Source organism: Nerophis lumbriciformis, linkage group LG16, assembly GCF_033978685.3.
Source record: "Nerophis lumbriciformis linkage group LG16, RoL_Nlum_v2.1, whole genome shotgun sequence".
In the NCBI taxonomy this organism is placed as follows: domain Eukaryota; kingdom Metazoa; phylum Chordata; class Actinopteri; order Syngnathiformes; family Syngnathidae; genus Nerophis; species Nerophis lumbriciformis.
Window position 1 is genome coordinate 20,732,523 of NC_084563.2, and position 20,938 is coordinate 20,753,460.

Below are 20,938 nucleotides of genomic sequence, written 5' to 3' on the forward strand. Positions count from 1 at the left end.
TCTAGTACCTGCACTCTTTTACTATGAAGCCACGTTGATGTAACACGTGGCTTGGCATTGTCTTGCTGAAATAAGCAGGGGCGTCCATGGTAACATTGCTTGGATGGCAACATATGTTGCTCCAAAACTTGTATGTACCCTTCAGCATTAATGGCGCCTTCACAGATGTGTAAGTTACCCATGTCTTGGGCACTAATACACCCCCATACAATCACAGATGCTGGCTTTTCAACTTTGCGCCTATAACAATCCGGATGGTTGTTTTCCTCTTTGGTCCGGAGGACACGACGTCCACAGTTTCCAAAAACAATTTGAAATGTGGACTCGTCAGACCACAGAATACTTTTCCACTTTGTATCAGTCCATCTTAGATGAGCTCAGGCCCAGCTAAGCCGACGGCGTTTCTGGGTGTTGTTGATAAACAGTTTTCGCCTTGCGTAGGAGAGTTTTAACTTGCACTTACAGATGTAGCGACCAACTGTAGTTACTGACAGTGGGTTTCTGAAGTGTTCCTGAGCCCATGTGGTGATATCCTTTACACACTGATGTCGCTTGTTGATGCAGTACAGCCTGAGGGATCGAAGGTCACGGGCTTAGCTGCTTACGTGCAGTGATTTCTCCAGATTCTCTGAACCCTTTGATGATATTACGGACCGTAGATGGTGAAATCCCTAAATTCCTTGCAATAGCTGGTTGAGAAAGGTTTTTCTTAAACTGTTCAACAATTTGCTCACGCATTTGTTGACAAAGAGGTGACCCTCGCCCCATCCTTGTTTGTGAATGACTGAGCATTTCATGGAATCTACTTTTATACCCAATCATGGCACCCACCTGTTCCCAATTTGCCTGTTCACCTGTGGGATGTTCCAAATAAGTGTTTGATGAGCATTCCTCAACTTTATCAGTATTTATTGCCACCTTTCCCAACTTCTTTGTCATGTGTTGCTGGCATCAAATTCTACAGTTAATGATTATTTGCAACAACAAAAAAAGTTTATCAATTTGAACATCAAATATGTTGTCTTTGTAGCATATTCAACTGAATATGGGTTGAAAAGGATTTGCAAATCATTGTATTCCGTTTATATTTACATCTAACACAATTTCCCAACTCATATGGAAACGTGGTTTGCATATATATATATATATATATATATATATATATATCTCTATCTTCCATCCATTTTTTACCACTTGTCCCTTTTGGGGTCGCGGGGGATGCTGGAGCCTATCTCAGCTGCATTCGGGTGGAAGATATATATATATATATATATTTGAGCAAACTGCGAAAGATGAAAGGTTAGGTTCGGATGATTGTTAGTGAGTTAATTAGTTAGTTAGCTACTATAGCTACTTAGTCATTCCCGACTGTCAATTGGCCTGCTAACAAAGCTAGCAAAATTACCTTCAAAATTTTGTTCATTTTTTTGTACAAATTTTGTGTGAACAAAAGTTGGTTAGTTAGTTACATAAGTTAGTTACCAATAGTCATTGACTTAATTTGCTTTTACAAATATAACAGAGTGAGAGGTTGATTTACATTTGTTATTAGTCAGTAAGTTAGCTAACAGGAATAAACAAAAACCATATAAACACCGTTCACAAAATTTTAATCAGTTATTTTAGTTAATTAGCTAGACAACATCGTTATCACTTAAACCGCCGGTAAGTTAGCTTGCTAGCTTGATAGCATGACTGAGAATGTTATCTTTTTTTTCTCAAATCTTGTGAGGGCGAGATGTTATGTTTTGATTGGTTGGTTGAGTAAGCTAATAAGTTAGTTATTTAGTTAGTTTGATGACTAGCAGGGATTGCGCCACAAATCGTATAACTAACTTTACAGTCCATTTCCATGGGGGCTTTCTAGGTGTTGCACCCCTTTGTAACGCACATTGCTGCCACCTACATGACTGGAGTGGAACAGTATTGCATGATGATAGGTCAAGCAGTTTTGGGGCTTGGCGGAGGTCTTTGTTCTCTTCTGAATATTATTACAGCTCAAGTGGTGTCATGTTGTTAAAGGTGTAAATACTTCTTTATTTTAACTCAAACTACCTTCTGCAGCCATGAGTCACCCCGGCAGAATAGAGGAACTTAACTTTGTGTGGCTGTTGTGTGGTTATGTTTGTGTGTGCGTGTTAGTGTGTATGCATTGGTTAGTTCAGCTCAACCACAAAGGTTTGCTCAAACATAAGCAGACTTCCTGTGTCAAAATGCACTTCAAAACAACATGGGCCCCTTCCAGTTGAAGCTGTGGCTCGTAAGAGCCCCACAGCAGCTATAGAAGAAAAACGGTGCCTTTTTAAAAAAAAAAAAAAAAGCTCACTGTCACAAATAAACACAAACTGAATACATCAAATTAAAAACAATTAAATTAAGAAAATAGATAAAAACAAAATAAATCAATGATTGAATTAATAATTGAATTTAATCAAAACAAAACAACGTGGGGACCTTTAGAAGTTTAAGTTCGAACAAAACAGCTCGAAGAAAAAATAAATAAATACATATATATGTTTATATTTTAAAAAGGCTCACACATTAAAAAAAAATATATATAAATAAATAAATATATATATATATACACACACACACACACATATCTTGCATTAAAAGTACTACTTTTAAAATAGATTCAAATATATGATTTAAATTGTTGGCCCTGTGATGAGATGGCGACTTGTCCAGGGTGTACCCCGCCTTCCGCCCGAATGCAGCTGAGATAGGCTCCAGCACCCCCCGCGAAAATGGATGGATGGATTTAAATTATATATATATATATATATATATATATATTTATGTGTGGGGAAAAAAAATCACAAGACTATTTCATCTCTACAGGCCTGTTTCATGAGGGGGGTACCCTAAATCATCAGGAGATTTTAATATATTGCATAAATATATTGCGCTCTACTACGGTATCGAGCACTATTTTTTGGATAACCTTATTAAGACATATATATATATATATATATATATATATATATATATATATATATATATATATATATATATATATATATATATATTAAAATCATTTATTTATATATGTATCCATCCAACCATCCATTTTCTTCCGCTTATCCAAAGTGGGGTCGCGGGGGCAGCAGCCTAAGCAGAGAAGCCCAGACTTCCCTCTCCCCAGCCACTTCGTCCAGCTTCTCCCGGGGTATCCCGAGGCGTTCCCAGGCCAGTATGTACATATATATATATATTCCAGGTATAGAATTTATCAGCCAGAGCTTAAACTTCTAAAGGGCCCAATGTTGTTGTTCTTTGATCAAATGTAATTATCAATTTAATAATAATGATATAAATATATATATATATATATATATATATATATATATAATTATCAATTTAATAATGATATAAATATATATATATATATATATATATATATATATATATATATTTATATCATTATTAAATTGATAATTACATTTGATCAAAGAACAACAACATTGGGCCCTTTAGAAGTTTAAGCTCTGGCTGATAAATTCTATACCTGGAAGAAAAGAAAAAAAAAAAATATATATATATATATATATATATATATATATATATATTTTTTTTTTCTTTTCTTCCAGGTATAGAATTTATCAAGAAAAGAAAAAAATAAAAAATAAAATAAATATATATATATATATATATATATATATATATATATATATATATATATATATATATATATATATTTTTTTTTCTTTTCTTCCAGGTATAGAATTTATCAGCCAGAGCTTAAACTTCTAAAGGGCCCAATGTTGTTGTTCTTTGATCAAATGTAATTATCAATTTAATAATGATATAAATATATATATATATATATATATATATATATATATATCATTATTAAATTGATCAATTTTAAATCAATTTAATAATGATATATATATATATATATATATATATATATATATATATATATATATATATATATATATATATATATATATATCATTATTAAATTGATAATTACATTTGATCAAAGAACAACAACATTGGGCCCTTTAGAAGTTTAAGCTCTGGCTGATAAATTCTATACCTGGAAGAAAAGAAAAAAAAAAGAAAAAAAAAAATATATATATATATAAATATATATATATATATTATAGCCTTATATTATTATATTATATATATATATATATATATTATAGCCTTTATATATATATAAAGGCTCACCATTAAAAAAAAATAAATTAAAAAAAATAAAAATAATATATATATATATATATTACAGTTTAAGCTCTGGCTAAGAAATTCCATACAGCAGCTGGAAGAAAAAAATATTCTTAAACCCCCCCCCCCAAAAAAACTCACTTTTGCAAATAAATAAAAACAAAATACATCAAAAAAAAAAAAAAAGTATAAAAATAAAGATCATTATTAAATTAATAATTGAATTTACTCAAAACAAAACAGCATGGGGACCTTTACAAGTTTCAGCTCTGGCTAATAAATTACATTTTAAATATTATTTACAAAAAAAGCTAATTGAAAATAAATAAATTCAAACTAAATATATCAAATAAAAAATACAAATTTCGAAAATAGATTAAAGCAAAATGAATCGATTAAAAAAACAAAACAAATGATAAGTATTACATGATAATTTAATTTATTCGAAACAACCGGTACAACAGCAGACGCTGATTAAATCTTTACAGAATTAAATCCAAAATAAATAACTCAATTTGTAATGCACATTACTGCCACCTATAGGACTGGAGTGGTGCACAATTAAATGCACTATGATGACTTTAAAAAAATGGTGCCTTGAATTGTACTAAACTAAAAATAAAATACTGTGGTATATTTTTATATTTAAAAGCCATCAGACAAACCAAGATGTACAAATACTAATTCTTTCAAAGCTGTTGACATCAAGGAAAAACTTTTTTTGTCTGGCAAAACAAAACTGACTTTTTTATTGTGAACTGAAGAAAAACAATTGTAAATAAAATGTTGCATCGTGTGGAGGACCCCGACTGACCTTGATGGGTTTTTGTAAAGATGTTTGAAACAAAGAGCTTCTTTTAAGTCAAATACGCATTTTTATGTCAGGTGGTACAACTATAAAATCTGTAATTTTGTCAAAACAACATTTTTATTTAAATAAGTGAAATGTGTAAAGTTGTAAGAAAAAGTTTGCGGAGGTTCAAACGGACGCCTGTTTTGATTTGAAAGGAAGTGAAGAAACATTCTTCAAAATACTTTTTGTAGAATATATTGGTTTTGCACACTTATATTTGTAGATATTTTAAGATGCCACTGTCAAGTTAGGAAAAAAAACACGAAAATACGCCGCTCACCTTCTTCTTTTGCACCTGGTCCTTCTCTGAGGCGTTGGAAGGCCTTCGCCTCAGCATGTCTTCCTGGCTGCCCCGCAGATCGCCGCCACAACAACAACAACAACAACAACCAAAAAACCAGTATCTAATGCCAGAGAGCTAATGTTTCTTTGTCCTTGTTGATGTCAGACATAAACCGATGATGCGGCGGTGCACTCCACTAAGAGCCAAAAGGAAGTCACATGACCGCACAAGCAGAAGAGGCAAACCCGGTGAACTTCTGGCTTTCTTCATGTGCGAACGTGAACATGTAACGACTCCTTTATGATCCAGAAACGGCAAAAAAAACAACACGTAACTTTTAGTAGCGAGGATTTATTGAGTGCGTGCATTTTTTTACAGAGTGTGAATCACGCTCACGCTTTTTAGCTCTTGCTCACCTTGGCCTCATTTTGCTTTTTCAGCGACTTTTTCCTTTGGCAGCATGTCTCAAGTCAAGCATGTGAACAAAAACACGACTCCGCTAATTAACTAACAGCCAACAAAAATGGCCATTTGTAAAAATTTTGCAAGCAAGTTACAAACCCCTTTTCCATATGAGTTGGGAAATTGTGTTAGATGTAAATATAAACGAAATACAATGATTTGCAAATCATTTTCAACCCATATTCAGTTGAATATGCTACAAAGACAACATATTTGATGTTCAAACTGATAAACATTTTTTTTTGTTGCAAATAATCATTAACTTTAGAATTTGATGCCGGCAACACGTGACAAAGAAGTTGGGAAAGGTGGCAATAAATACTGATAAAGTTGAGGAATGCTCATCAAACACTTATTTGGAACATCCCACAGGTGAACAGGCAAATCGGGAACAGGTGGGTGCCATGATTGGGTATAAAAGTAGATTCCATGAAATGCTCAGTCATTCACAAACAAGGATGGGGTGAGGGTCACCACTTTGTCAACAAATGCGTGAGCAAATTGTTGAACAGTTTAAGAAAAACCTTTCTCAACCAGCTATTGCAAGGAATTTAGGGATTTCACCATCTACGGTCCGTAATATCATCAACGGGTTCAGAGAATCTGGAGAAATCACTGCACGTAAGCAGCTAAGCCCGTGACCTTCTATCACTCAGGCTGTACTGCATCAACAAGCGACATCAGTGTGTAAAGGATATCACCACATGGGCTCAGGAACACTTCAGAAACCCACTGTCAGTAACTACAGTTGGTCGCTACATCTGTATGTGCAAGTTAAAACTCTCCTATGCAAGGCGAAAACCGTTTATCAACAACACCCAGAAACGCCGTCGGCTTTGCTGGGCCTGAGCTCATCTAAGATGGACTGATACAAAGTGGAAAAGTGTTCTGTGGTCTGACGAGTCCACATTTCAAATTGTTTTTGGAAACTGTGGACGTCGTGTCCTCCGGACCAAAGAAGAAAAGAACCATCCAGACTGTTACAGGCGCAAAGTTGAAAAGCCAGCATCTGTGATGGTATGGGGGTGTATTAGTGCCCAAGCCATGGGTAACTTACACATCTGTGAAGGCGCCATTAATGCTGAAAGGTACATACAGGTTTTGGAGCAACATATGTTGCCATCCAAGCAACGTTATCATGGACGCCCCTGCTTATTTCAGCAAGACAATGCCAAGCCACGTATTACATCAATGTGGCTTCATAGTAAAAGAGTGCGGGTACTAGACTGGCCTGCCTGTAGTCCAGACCTGTCTCCCATTGAAAATGTGTGGCGCATTATGAAGCCTAAAATACCACAACGGAGACCCCCGGACTGTTGAACAACTTAAGCTGTACATCAAGCAAGAATGGGAAAGAATTCCACCTGAGAAGCTTAAAAAATGTGTCTCCTCAGTTCCCAAACGTTTACTGTGTTGTTAAAAGGAAAGGCCATGTAACACAGTGGTGAACATGCCCTTTCCCAACTACTTTGGCACGTGTTGCAGCCATGAAATTCTAAGTTAATTATTATTTGCAAAAAAAAGATTGACTAAGTAGCTACTTTAGCTAACTAACTCACTAAAAGCAACCATCAGAACCTGGTATCATCGATCATTCTTTATTAACCTACTTACAGTCGTGGTCAAAAGTTGACATACACTTGTAAAGAACATAATGTCATGGCTGTCTTGAGTTTCCAATCATTTCTACAACTCTTATTTTTTTGTGATAGAGTGATTGGAGCACATACTTGTTGGTCACAAAAAACATTCATGAAGTTTGGTTCTTTTATGAATTTATTATGGGTCTACTGAAAATGTGAGCAAATGTGCTGGGTCAAAAGTATACATACAGCAATGTTAATATTTGCTTACATGTCCCTTGGCAAGTTTCACTGCAATAAGGCGCTTTTATTATTATTATTATTATTATTAGCCTTTATTTAACCAGGTAAAATCCCATTGAGATCAAAGATCTCTTTTCCAAAGGAGACCTGGCCAAGAGGGCAGCAGCAAGGTTACATTAAAAACAGTAAACAAATACATAAAACATCACATTTACAACATTAAAACTTGCTCACATGATACATGTGCATACAGACAAGGTAGACTGCAGTCCTTTCACAGAAGCTTTAAACTCATTCAGCGTAACTAGGGTTTGAAGTTTAATGTTCGATTGTAGGTTATTCCAAGCCTTCGGTGCTGAAAACCTAAATGCTTTCTTGCCCAGTTCAGTTCTTACTTTGGGGACAACAAATTGCTTTTGGTAGCCATCCACAAGCTTCTGCTTGAATTTTTGATCACTCCTCTTGACAAAATTCAAAGTTCAGCTACATTTGTTGGTTTTCTGACATGGACTTGTTTCTTCAGCATTCTCCAGGACTTTGGGAAGGCCATTCTAAAACCTTAATTCTAGCCTGATTTAGCCATTCCTTTACCACGTTTGACATGTGTTTGGGGTCATTGTCCTGTTGGAACACCCAACTGCGCCCAAGACCCAACCTCCGGGCTGATGATTTTAGGTTGTCCTTAAGAATTTGGAGGTAATCCTCCTTTTTCATTGTCCCATTTAAAGCACCAGTTCCATTGGCAGCAAAACAGGCCCAGAGCATAATACTACCACCACCATGCTTGACGGTAGGGATGGTGTTCCTGGGAATAAAGGCCTCACCTTTTCTCCTCCAAACATATTGCTGGGTATTGTGGCCAAACAGCTCAATTTTTGTTTCATCTGACATCACATGGACAAAGATAAGACCTTCTGGAGGAAAGTTCTGTGGTCAGATGAAATAAAAATTGAGCTGTTTGGCCACAATAGTGTACGTAAACTTTTGATCGCGACTGTATGTATGTAATTATGTCGGCTCCCTCGAGAGATAATTGTTAGTTTTGAGTTTTCCTTGACGGGTTGCATGTTCGTAAAGCTCCTCTGGGCTGCTGACAAATGACAGCAAGTGCAGAGATGATCTAAAATATATATTTTTTAAATGCATAATATATATATATATATATATATATATATATATACAAAAAAAAAAAACAATAAAAAAAAATAAAAAAATAAATAATGATTCTTGAAAATTATAAATTAATTTACAATTGGAATAAACAAGGATCGTGATTCGTTTGTGAATCGATGCTTAAAAGATTGGATTCACAACCGCATCCCTGATCAATGGTAAATGGGTAATACTTGTAAAGCACTTTTCTACCTTCAAAGTACCGTACTCAAAGCGCTTTGACACCATTTCCACATTCACCCATTCACACACACATTCACACACACTGATGGCGGGAGCTGCCATGCAAGGCCCTAACCACGACCCATCAGGAGCAAGGGTGAAGTGTCTTGCTCAAGGACACAACGGACGTGGCTAGGTTGGTAGAAGGCGGGGATCGAACCAGGAACCCTCCGGTTGCTGGCATGACCAGAGTTTGCGACTTTAAAAACGTTGGCCAAAATTAAGCGTTTTCAAGCTTAAAAATAATTGTACATTTCAATACCACATTAATATTAGATGCTACCATGTCAATACCGTATATATATATATATGTTTAATTTTCTGACTTATTTAATGTCTAAAGAGCTCTCATAATTTAGAATGTAGTATTTAGAAGGATTAACTTCATATTCTGACACTGACTGTAAGAATCTTTGCCTGTTTGTGTGTTTACGCATGTAAAAAGATTTGTTTTATATCGAAAGCACTTTGATGGCGCTATCTGCAGGTGGGAAGTGGTGCCTCTATGACTCCAACAGAGGGCGATGTTTGACAAATCAATTCCCTCAATATTTTCCAGCAGGAAGATGCTTTAACAAGACGTGATGCTGCGTAACAGCACCTTTTAGAAATGCAAATGTACTTACAATGTGCCTGTTATTGTTTCTTAACAATAGGGTTGTACAGTATACCGGTATTAGTATAGTACCACGATACTAATGAATCATATTCTGTACTATACCACCTCTAAAAAGTCGGTCACTTTACTACTAAAAGACAAGTTGTCTTGTATGTTCGATATTTTATTTAAGGACAAACTTGCAATAAGAAACATATGTTTAATGTACCCTAACATTTTTTGTTAAAATAAAGCCAATAATGACATTTTTTGTGGTCCCCTTTATTTAGAAAAGTATTGAAATACTTTTTGGTACCGGTATGTACCAAAGTATTGGTATCGGGACAACACTACTTAACAAACTAGATTTAAAAAGAGTCATATTATACGGTTATGGGTATCAAAAACATTTACTTATCTAAATTTTTTCCTTGCAAGTGCAAAAATTGACGGGCATTTTTGAATAGATTTAAGAGGTTGTAGTGGAATCTATCATCTGGTAGACAACGTTTCCGTAGACAGTGAGTATAGAACACACAGATGTGATGAATTGTGAGGAAAATGAGTAGTAATGGCAGAAAGCGGAAGTGCAGCATACAAGTTGAACTTGTTATGTTTGGGCATGGCATCATAACCACCTGAAACGGATGATGGCCTAGTTTAGCTTCCTGTGAAGATTGCGCTCACACTTTTGCACAACTACAAAAACACACCACAACATTAGGTACACCTGCACAATAATCCAATGGGTAATACAAACCCCGTTTCCATATGAGTTGGGAAATTGTGTTAGATGTAAATATAAACGGAATACAATGATTTGCAAATCCCTTTCAACCCATATTCAATTGAATGCACTACAAAGACAACATATTTGATGTTCAAACTCATAAACTTTTTTTTTTTTTTTGCAAATAATTATTAACTTAGAATTTCATGGCTGCAACACGTGCCAAAGTAGTCGGGAAAGGGCATGTTCACCACTGTGTTACATGGCCTTTCCTTTTAACAACACTCAGTAAACGTTTGGGAACTGAGGAGACAAATTTTTAAGCTTGTCAGGTGGAATTCTTTCCCATTCTTGCTTGATGTGCAGCTTAAGTTGTTCAACAGTCCGGGGGTCTTCGTTGTGGTATTTTAGGCTTCATAATGCGCCACACAATTTCAATGGGAGACAGGTCTGGACTACAGGCAGGCCAGTCTAGTACCCACACTCTTTTACTATGAAGCCACGCTGTTGTAACACTCAGCTTGGAGTTGTCTTGCTGAAATAAGCAGGGGCGTCCATGGTAACGTTGCTTGGATGGCAACATATGTTGCTCCAAAACCTGTATGTACCTTTCAGCATTAATGGCGCCTTCACAGATGTGTAAGTTACCCATGTCTTGGGCACTAATACACCCCCATACCATCACAGATGCTGGCTTTTCAACTTTGCGTCTATAACAATCCGGATGGTTCTTTTCCTCTTTGGTCCGAAGGACACGACGTCCACAGTTTCCAAAAACAATTTGAAATGTGAACACATAACACTTTTCCACTTTGCATCGGTCTCTCTTAGATGAGCTTAGGCCCAGCGAAGCCGGCGGTGTTTCTGGGTGTTGTTGATAATTGGCTTTGGCTTTGCATTGTAGAGTTTTAACTTGCACTTACAGATGTAGCGACCGACTGTAGTTACTGACAGTGGTTTTCTGAAGTGTTCCTGAGCCCATGTGGTGATATCCTTTACACACTGATGTCACTTTTTGATGCTGTATCGCCTGAGGGATCCAAGGTCCGTAATATCATCGCTTACGTGCAGTGATTTCTCCAGATTCTCTGAACCTTTTGATGATATTACGGACCATAGATGGTGAAATCCCTAAATTCCTTTGCAATAGCTGGTTGAGAAATGTTCTTAAACAATTTGCTCACGCATTTGTTGACAAAGTGGTGACTCTCGCCCCATCCTTGTTTGTGAATGACTGAGCATTTCATGGAAGCTTCTTTTATACCCAATCATGGCACCCACCTGTTCCCAATTATCCTGTTCACCTGTGGGATGTTCCAAATAAGTGTTTGATGAGCATTCCTCAACTTTCTGTCTTTTTTTGCCACTTGTGCCAGCTTTTTGGAAACATGTTGCAGGCATCAAATTCCAAATGAGCTTATATTTGCAAAAATTAACAAAGTTTTCCAGTTCCAACATTAAATATCTTGTCTTTGCAGTCTATTCAATTGAGTATAAGTTGAAAAGGATTAGCAAATCATTGTATTCTGTTTTTATTTACGAATTACACAACGTGCCAACTTCACTGGTTTTGGGTTTTGTATTTTTGATACCCTTCTGAATGGTAAACTCTGTAATAATGATTCCAATTGCCGGTTAATCATATTTTAATTGATTTACCAGAAGGATCTGCAGTTTCAGATAAATAATACAACATGAGAATGTTTAATATAATAATGAATAATGAAAATGGTGGGGGGGAAATCAAACACTTAAATGCTATTTTTCAGTTAATGAGAAGCGCCATATAAATCTAATGCATTATGATTTATTATTATTAAAAGTTAACTGTAAACGAGACAACACATGAAATAAGTTACGTCGCCTTGATATGCATAAACATCTTTTTTTCAAAACTCATCCCTGCTGTGGAGTAGCTTAGCTGCATTGTTGTCCATGAAGACTGCACGGTCGTGACGTTAGTATGCAAGTCAGACTACGTTGTAGAGCAAAGCTGCGGCTAAAGTGACCAGGGTCAGCGAAGACGAGCACACGGACGAGGACGATCCAGACTCGCTGAAGGGTTCGGTATGTCTGAACATCCACCGGCCCTCCTCGTGGAGACCCTGCCGGTCTAGCTCGGGTCCCAGCAGCCTGCGAATAGTCTCGTAGTACGTGTTTAGCCACTTGAGCTGCAGAGAAACAGGAGAAAATTGTCCGTTCGGATATATATATATATATATATATATATATATATATATATATATATGGTGCTCCCCAGGGTTGGCGACTAGAACCACTTTTTTTTTTGTCCCTGTTTCTAGTTTTGTGTGCTTGTACTTAGGTTTTAAAACACACTGCTAAATGCAAAGGTGACATTGATGTTCTTAAAAGCAGTTTTTCTTAACCGCGAGGATCGCCCAAAAAAAATCTGTTTTTCAGCTGTGGTCCACACTTTTCCACCACTTGCAACAGTAAAAACAAACAAAAGAAGTCTGTAGCTAAAGTCAAAGAGAAGTTTCTTAAGCGCAAAAATTATGACTAAAGTGTTAAAGCTACATTTTTATTTACTTTTTTTTTTTTGACAGTTTCGTTTAGAGCCATACATTTCAAAAATATTTATTATTAAATTTAGCTAGAATTTATTCATTTTGATTTCATTATTATTTTTTTTTTCTAATTAATCTATTTTTTATTTTTTATTTTAGCACTGTAAATATTGAATAAAATTAAAATCAAGAGTAATATTACTATTTTAGTGTAAAGTTTTGAGTGGGCCCCGGGTTCTTCGGTAGTTGAAAATTTGGGTCCCCAAGTCAAAAATGGTTTGAAAACTCCGCCCTCGAGGGCAGCTAAAAAATGTGTTTCCCGGCTGTGGTTTGTTTGGGGCGCAACAGTACTCAGTTGCAATACACTTTCCCACCACTTGTGGCAGTAATGATAATATCAAACAAACAGAAGAAGTCTGGAGCTAAAGTCATAGAAAAGTTTCTTAAGCGCAAAAAAATATGACTAAAGTGGTGAAGCTGTACTTTCATTTGCAGTTTAATTTTTATTGACAGTTTAATCAAGAAACATATTAAAAATATGTATTATTAAATGTAGTCAGAATTTATTTATTTGTATTATATTATTTTTATTTTATTTACATTTAATTAATTTAGTTATATTTATTTATTTTACCACTGCAGTTATTGAATAGGAGTAAAATCAAGAGTAAAATTACTAATTCAGTGTAAATATTTATACTGTGTATATAAAGTGTAAATATTTGAGTGGGTCCCGAGCTCATCTGTAGTGGAAAATTTGGGCCCCGAAGTCAAAATAGTTAGAAAACCCCGCCAAAAGGGCGGCAAAAAAATGTGTTTCTCGGCTGTGGTTTGTTTGGGGCGCAACGGTACTCATTTGAAATACACTTTCCCACCACTTGTGGCAGTAATGATAATATCAAACAAACAGAAGAAGTCTGGGGATAATAAAGTCACTGAAAAGTTTCTTAAGTGCAAAAAATATGACTAAAGTGGTGAAGCTGTACTTTCATTTGCACTTTAATTTTTATTGACAGTTTGATCAAGAAACATATTAAAAATATTTATTATTAAATGTAGTTAAAATGTATTTATTTGTATTATATTATTTTTTATTTTATTTATATTTAATTAATTTAGTTATATGTATTTATTTTACCACTGCAATTATTGAATAAGAATAAAATCAAGAGTAAGATTACTAATTCAGTGTAAATATTTATATTGTGTATACATAGTGTAAATATTTGAGTGGGCGCCGGGCTCTTCTGTAGTGGAAAATTTGGACCCCGAAGTCAAAATGGTAAGAAAACCCTGCCAAGAGGCCAGCAAAATAATACGTGTTTCTCGGCTGTTTGACAATATCAAACAAACGGAAGAAGTCTGGAGATAATAAAGTCATAGAAAAGTTTCTTAAGCGCAAAAAATATGACTAAAGTGGTGAAGCTGTACTTTCATTCGCACTTTAATTTTTATTGACAGTTTATTCAAGAAACTCATTAAGAAATATTTATTATTTTGAATTTATCTATTTGTATTCATTTTATTGTATTTCTATTTAATTAATTTAGTTGTATTTATTTATTTTACCACTGCAATTATTGAATTTAAAAAAAATCAAGAGTAAGATTACTAATTCAGTGTAAATATTTATATTGTGTATATATGGTGTAAATATTTGAGTGGGCTCCGGGCTCTTCTGTTGTTGACAATTTTATTGACAGTTTATTCAAGAAAGATATATAAAAAAAAAAGTATTATATTTATTTCGAATTTATTTATTTGGGTTAGGGTTAATTAATTTTATTGTAGTTCTGCTTAATTGATTTAGTTATATTTATTCATCATACAACTGCAATTATTGAAAAATATTAAAATTAAGAGTAATGTTACTAGTGTTGCTATACTCCTCTGTTGTGGAAAAGTTGGGCCCTGAGGTCAAGAAGGTTAAGAAACCCTTCTTTAAAGAATATATTTTCAAATGAATATAAGAGAAGCTCAAAAAGAAGCTTTAAGAGGAAGCCAGCACTGATGGAATCTTTAGAGGAAATAAAAGTGACTTTTGTGGCAAAAGAAATAAAAAAAACGATTAACCGTATGCATTTTTTCAAATCAAATATGATCATTCATGACTAAATTACCTGGACTGAGCTTAGAAGAGAGGTGTCAATCAACTTCCTGTCATAAGGCACCAAGGACACGGTGTCAAAGGTCAAATAGTCATGGCCGTACTGTAGGAAGAAGAGACAGCAGCTGTGAGCAGACGCATTAGCAAGCGCAGCATCATCAATAAGAAATGACTCAACAATCAATCACCTTCGTGCGGGCGGGCACTACCACGGCAACGTCTTCAATGCGGATGCCAAAGTCATTCTCCTTGTAATAACCAGGTTCTGTCAACAAGGGTTGCCATCAGATATTTTAATTCCTTTTAAATCACATAATATCAATAAAATAACTTATTTTCTATGACTAAATGTTTTAGTTCTTTCCGTTTTTTTAAAAGAAAAAAAATGTACTGCATGGAATTGCATACCTTTTATACTTTATTATTATCCATTATTGCCACAAATGTTATGTTATCGGACTTTCCATTTTTTTGGGGGGGTTAAAATAAAGATAAACACATAAATATCTGCTTGACTTATGATTTTAAAGCAAGTTATCGAGGAAATTGTTCACTGTAAAAAATTACAACAGATTATATGGTAAAATTTAAGGTGGTTTTACAGCATATTAATAATGTAAATTAAAAAAAACCCCTCTAAAACTGTTTTTTTTACGGTATAATTTTGTCAACTTAGCTTTCAGTTTTTACCATAAAACATGTTGTTGATTACACTGTATTACTTTAAATGGAAAAAAAAACAGTACCACATTTTTTACGGTAAAAAACTGCCAGAATTTAAAAAAACAACAACAAAAAAACAATGGTACTGTTTTTCCTTTTACAATAATGTGTTGTTAGAAAACAAAACAAAAAACAAACAAATAATGGTACTGTTTCTCAATTTTCGGTAATATGTTGTTAAAAAAAACAAAGAAACAAACAAAAACACAATAGTACTGTTTCTCCTTTTCCGGTAATATGTTGTTAAAAAAAAAGCAAAAAAAACAACAACACAATGGTACTGTTTTTCCATTCACAGTAATGTGTTGTAAAAACCACTATAAATTTTCTAATAAAATTCTGGCGAGTAAGCTGACATTTTTTAAAGTAAAAAAACAGTGCTACTGTCTCTCCATTTCTGGTAATATGTTGTTTTTGTTTTTTTTTTAACAACGGTACTGTTTTTCTTTTTCTGGTAATATGTTGTAAAAACAAACAAACAAACTAAAAAAACTTGTATATTTTACAGTAAAATTGTGGTGACTGAGTGGTCAGTTTTTTACAGTGTGTGTAAAAGATAAATAAAAAAATGCATAGGCAAATTCATATATTATTGGCTGTTAAAAACCATAACTGTAATGTGGCCCTTAATGAATATATGATCTGAAAATAAACATGTTTTACACTTTATTACTCTAAATGGAAAAAATAGTACCACATTTTTTTACGGTAAAAAACTGCCAGAATTAAAAACAAAAAACAATGATACTATTTTCCCATTTACAGTAACGTGTTATAAAAACCACCATAAATTTAACAAAAAAATTCTGGCGAGTAAGCTGACAGTTTTTGAAGGTTTATGAAGTAAAAAACAGCGGTCCTGTTTCTCCATTTCCGGTAATATGTTGTTAAAAAAAAAAAAAAAAAAAAGCAATGGCAGTGTTTCTCCTTTTGTGGTAATAAGTTGTAAAAAACAAACAAACAAACAAAAAAAACTTGTATATTTTACAGTCAAATTTTGGTGACTGAGTGGTCAGTTTTTTACAGTGTGTGGGGAAAAAAAAATCAAATGCAAAGGCAAATTCATATATTATTAGTTGTTATAAGCCATAAATGTGATGTGGCCCTTAATGAATATATGAACTGAAAATACCATTCAATCAATAAATCAATGTTTACTTATATAACCCTAAATCACAAGTGTCTCAAAGGGCTGCATAAATAAACTAAACAAACATGTTGTTGTTGTTTAACACTGTATCACTGTAAATTAAAAAAACAGTACCACATTTTTTAACGGTAAAAAACTGCCAGAATTAAACACAAAAAACAATGGTACTGTTTTTCTATTTACAGTAATGTGTTGTAAAAACCACCATAAATTTTACAATACAATTCTGGCAAGTAAGCTGACAGTCTCAGAAGTAAAAAACAGTGGTACTGTTTCTACATTAACGGCAATATGTTGTTTAAAAAAACCCAAAAAACAATGGTTCTGTTTCTCCTTTTCCGGTAATATGTTGTAAAAAAACAAAAACAAAAAAACAATGGTACTGTTTTTCCATTTACAGTATTGTGTTGTAAAAACCACCATAAATTAAAAAAAAATATTCTGGTGAGTAATCGGACAGTTTTTGAAGTAAAAAAAGCAGTGGTACTGTTTCTATATTTCTGGTAATTTTGTTGTTAAAAAACCAACAAAAACACAAACAAAACAATGGTACTGTTTCTCCTTTTCTGGTAATATGTTGTAAAAAAAAAAAAAAAAAAACACTGTACAAAGAAAATCCTATTTTTATGGTTAATTTACTCTAAATTTCTACTGTAATTTTTCTATTTTTTTAAATAGTTTATAAAACAGTAGAATTGAAGACAGTATCTGTAAATAAACAATCCACCTGTTATTTTAAGTAATATGCCAGTAATGACAAACTATGTATATTTCTATTTTTTTTACAGAAAAATACCAAATTAATTATACATAGCATTTTCTGTTTTCTTAAATTACTTTCAAATACATGTAAAATTACAGTAATTATCTTTTATTAAATATGTAGCTTGTTATATAGAAGTCTATGTCCATACTAACAATCTAACCACAGGGGTGTCAAACTCAAATACCGAGTGGGCCAAAATTTAAAACTGAACAAAGCCACAAATTAAACTGCCAGCATTGTCACGTCATTAAAGGTTTTTGATCGTAATAATTTTGAAAAACTCTGTAGAATAAAGGTATTTTTCTGCAGAACTGTTTGCATCGTCACTTTATTAAAGGTGGTTGATCTTAATAATTTAGTAAAAATCTGTAAAATGACGATATTTTTCTGCAAAACGTTTCATGAAAAGTTCTGTAAATATAATGTTTTTGATCATTATTTGGTTTACAATGTTTTACTTTAATTTTATGGTTTTCGTTTGGCAGCCGTAGCTGCCAGTAGATGACCGTTTTTGTACACAATTTTTTTTACAGTGCAACCAAAAAAACAAAAAAAACCTTGTATATTTTACAGTAAAATTCTGGTGACTGAGTGGTCAGTTTTTTTTACAGTGTGTGTAAAAATAAAATAAAATGCATAGGCAAATTCATATATTATTGGCTGTTACAAGCCAGAACTGCAATGTGGCCCTTAATGCACACATAATCTGAAAATAAACAGATACATCAATAAAGTCTCACCTATAGATGTAAACATGCCTTCTCTAAAGGGAATGTTGTTGCCCTGGAAACCAACTGGCCCTGGAAAATAAAATATTACACTCAATAAATTATTTTCAGTGCATTGGCATACTGTATGACATGAAATAAAGGAAAAAGGGGGCCCTACACTCATGAACTCCGAAATAATTCCCGACACCGTGCCCCGTCCCGTGGCCGTAGTTGAGGCCCACTTCCCACAATGCTCTGCGGCCCAGCATCTCCATATTAACACCTGGGAACAGTTTTTGTAAACAGCCTGGCGGACACACGGCGCACCAACAGCGCCCTCTGGTGGTTGACGAGATACTACAGGCAGCCATACCTCTGGTTCCCGCAGGAAATATGGTTCTTGATATTTCAATATTCCCCATAAGCACCCGAGTGAAGGCTTCCTGGTAAAAAAAATTGTAGTCTGGATGTTAAAAACGTGTTAAAAATTGTGTTCTTGATGTGTTTACCTTTTGCATAGCAGTGGGCGTGCCCCAGTGGACCGTCCTGGTGACGTCAGTGGTGCCGTCTCTGGAGGTGTGCAGACAAGTGATGACAGGGATCTACATTTAGGAGATTATGGAGGGCCTCAATGTGTTGTGACTCACAGATATTGACCACCAGAGTCCACCAGGTACATCTCATCTGCTGTCAGCTTCCTGTTTGTTTCCCCCGTGGGGCTGCAGCGTGCAGAAACAGATGATATGACGTCATCTCGTCCAGTACAGCATATATCTTACTACTCTTTTACTGCACAATGTTTTTTGTTCCTATTGGACTCACAAACAAGTGCTATTATTTTACACATAAATAATAAAAAATACAAATGTAGTAGTACAGTATTTCAATTTAAATTAATTGACTTTCTTGTGAATATTAAACAATCACACAATCTCAATTTATACCCGGGAATACAATATTTAAAAAAAAAATGTATTAAAAGTTACCATTAGTTGAATCACCACAATCAAACGTACCGTAAATGATCATAAAAACACTTATTTTTAGAGATGCCCGATAATGGCTTTTTCCCCCGATATGCGATATTGTCCAACTCTTAATTACCGATTCCGATATCAACCGATACCGATATATACAGTCGTAGAATTAACACAATATTATGCCTAATTTTGTTGTGATGCCCGGCTGGATGCAATAAACAATGTAGCAAGGTTTTTCCAAAATAAATCAACTCAAGTTATGGAAAATAAATGCCAACATGGCACTGCCATATTTATTATTGAAGTCACAAAGTGCATTATTTTTTTTAACATGCCTCAAAACAGCAGCTTGGAATTTGGGACATGCTCTCCCTGAGAGAGCATGAGGAGGTTGAGGGGGGCGGAGTTTTGGGTAGGGGGGTGTATATAGTAGCGTCCCAGAAGAGTTAGTGCTTCAAGGTGGTTCTGGGTATTTGTTCTGTTGTGTTTATGTTGTTACGGTGCGGATGTTCTCCCGAAATGTGTTTGTCATTCTTGTTATGGTGTGGGTTCACAGTGTGGCGCATATTTGTAACAGTGTTAAAGTTGTTTGTACGGCCACCCTCAGTGTGACCTGTATGGCTATTGACCAAGTATGCGTGCATTCACTTGTGTGTGTGTGTGTGTGTGAAAAGGCGTAGATATTATGTGATTGGGCCAGCACGCAAAGGCAGTGCCTTTAAGGTTTATTGGCGCCCTGTACTTCTTCCTACGTCCGTGTACACAGCGGCGTTTTGAAAAGTCATACATTTTACTTTTTGAAACCGATACTGATAATTTTGAAGCCGATACTGATAATTTCTGATATTACATTTTAAAGCATTTATCGGCCGATAATATCGGCAGTCCGATATTATCGGACATCCCTACTTATTTTATATGTATCAATGAAAAAATTATTTAGTTTTTAAATATGCAGTTAATGAATTAATAAAAAAGTAAAAGTAAAAAAGTCATACAATTAGAAAAATAAAAACATTGTAAAATACAATTAAAATACATATGTTTAATTTCATCATTACAATTTTACTCTACATATTTTTAAGGGCTAATATTTAGTTTGACACTGTTAGAGAAGTTCTAATTTAACAATATATATATATATATATATATATATATATATATATATATATATATATATATATATATACATATATATATATATATATATATATACATATATATATATATATATATATATATATATATATAATTTTGTAAATACACAGATTAGAAATTCTAATTGAAATGAATTAAGATGAAAATGATAAGATTACGAATTAATATACATTATAATTTAAATACATATTTTAGGAGATACATATTTTTTTAACTGCATATTAGACACAATAACTGTTTTTATTTTATTTTATTTTTTAAATTAATTAAATAATATTTCATTTAATTTTTTGTGTATGTATTTACCCGAACGCACGCACACACACACCCACACACACCACACACACACACACACACCCACACACACACACACATATATATTAATATTTAATATAATTGAATATTAAGAGTATGTGCAAGTTTGACTTCTGCCTTGTTTACTTTTGTTACATTCTCCTTAAAGTTTTGTAATCAATCAGAATTATCAAGC

General features: G+C 34.0%; 2 protein-coding genes and 1 long non-coding RNA gene across 3 annotated transcripts in view; 1 reads left to right on the forward strand and 2 right to left on the reverse strand.

Annotated features, from left to right (window-relative positions):
* The window catches only part of sash3 (SAM and SH3 domain containing 3), an 18,841-nt gene extending 13,288 nt beyond the window's left edge, over nt 1-5,553 (reverse strand). Inside the window, exon 1 of the mRNA XM_061976774.1 lies at nt 5,313-5,553. Within this exon, the coding sequence (XP_061832758.1) occupies nt 5,313-5,369 (57 nt within the window). The 5' untranslated portion in view covers nt 5,370-5,553. The remainder of the gene's footprint in view (nt 1-5,312) is intronic.
* The window catches only part of LOC133617070 (uncharacterized), a 20,469-nt gene extending 898 nt beyond the window's left edge, over nt 1-19,571 (forward strand). Inside the window, exons 2-3 of the long non-coding RNA XR_009816939.1 lie at nt 18,604-18,756; nt 18,831-19,571. This is a non-coding gene — a long non-coding RNA (uncharacterized lncRNA). The remainder of the gene's footprint in view (nt 1-18,603; nt 18,757-18,830) is intronic.
* The window catches only part of xpnpep2 (X-prolyl aminopeptidase (aminopeptidase P) 2, membrane-bound), a 54,963-nt gene continuing 45,979 nt past the window's right edge, over nt 11,955-20,938 (reverse strand). Inside the window, exons 15-22 of the mRNA XM_061976773.1 lie at nt 18,958-19,029; nt 18,820-18,880; nt 18,684-18,753; nt 18,489-18,593; nt 18,341-18,400; nt 15,150-15,226; nt 14,975-15,064; nt 11,955-12,497 (exon numbers count right to left, since the gene is read on the reverse strand). Of these exons, the coding sequence (XP_061832757.1) occupies nt 12,297-12,497; nt 14,975-15,064; nt 15,150-15,226; nt 18,341-18,400; nt 18,489-18,593; nt 18,684-18,753; nt 18,820-18,880; nt 18,958-19,029 (736 nt within the window). The 3' untranslated portion in view covers nt 11,955-12,296. The remainder of the gene's footprint in view (nt 12,498-14,974; nt 15,065-15,149; nt 15,227-18,340; nt 18,401-18,488; nt 18,594-18,683; nt 18,754-18,819; nt 18,881-18,957; nt 19,030-20,938) is intronic.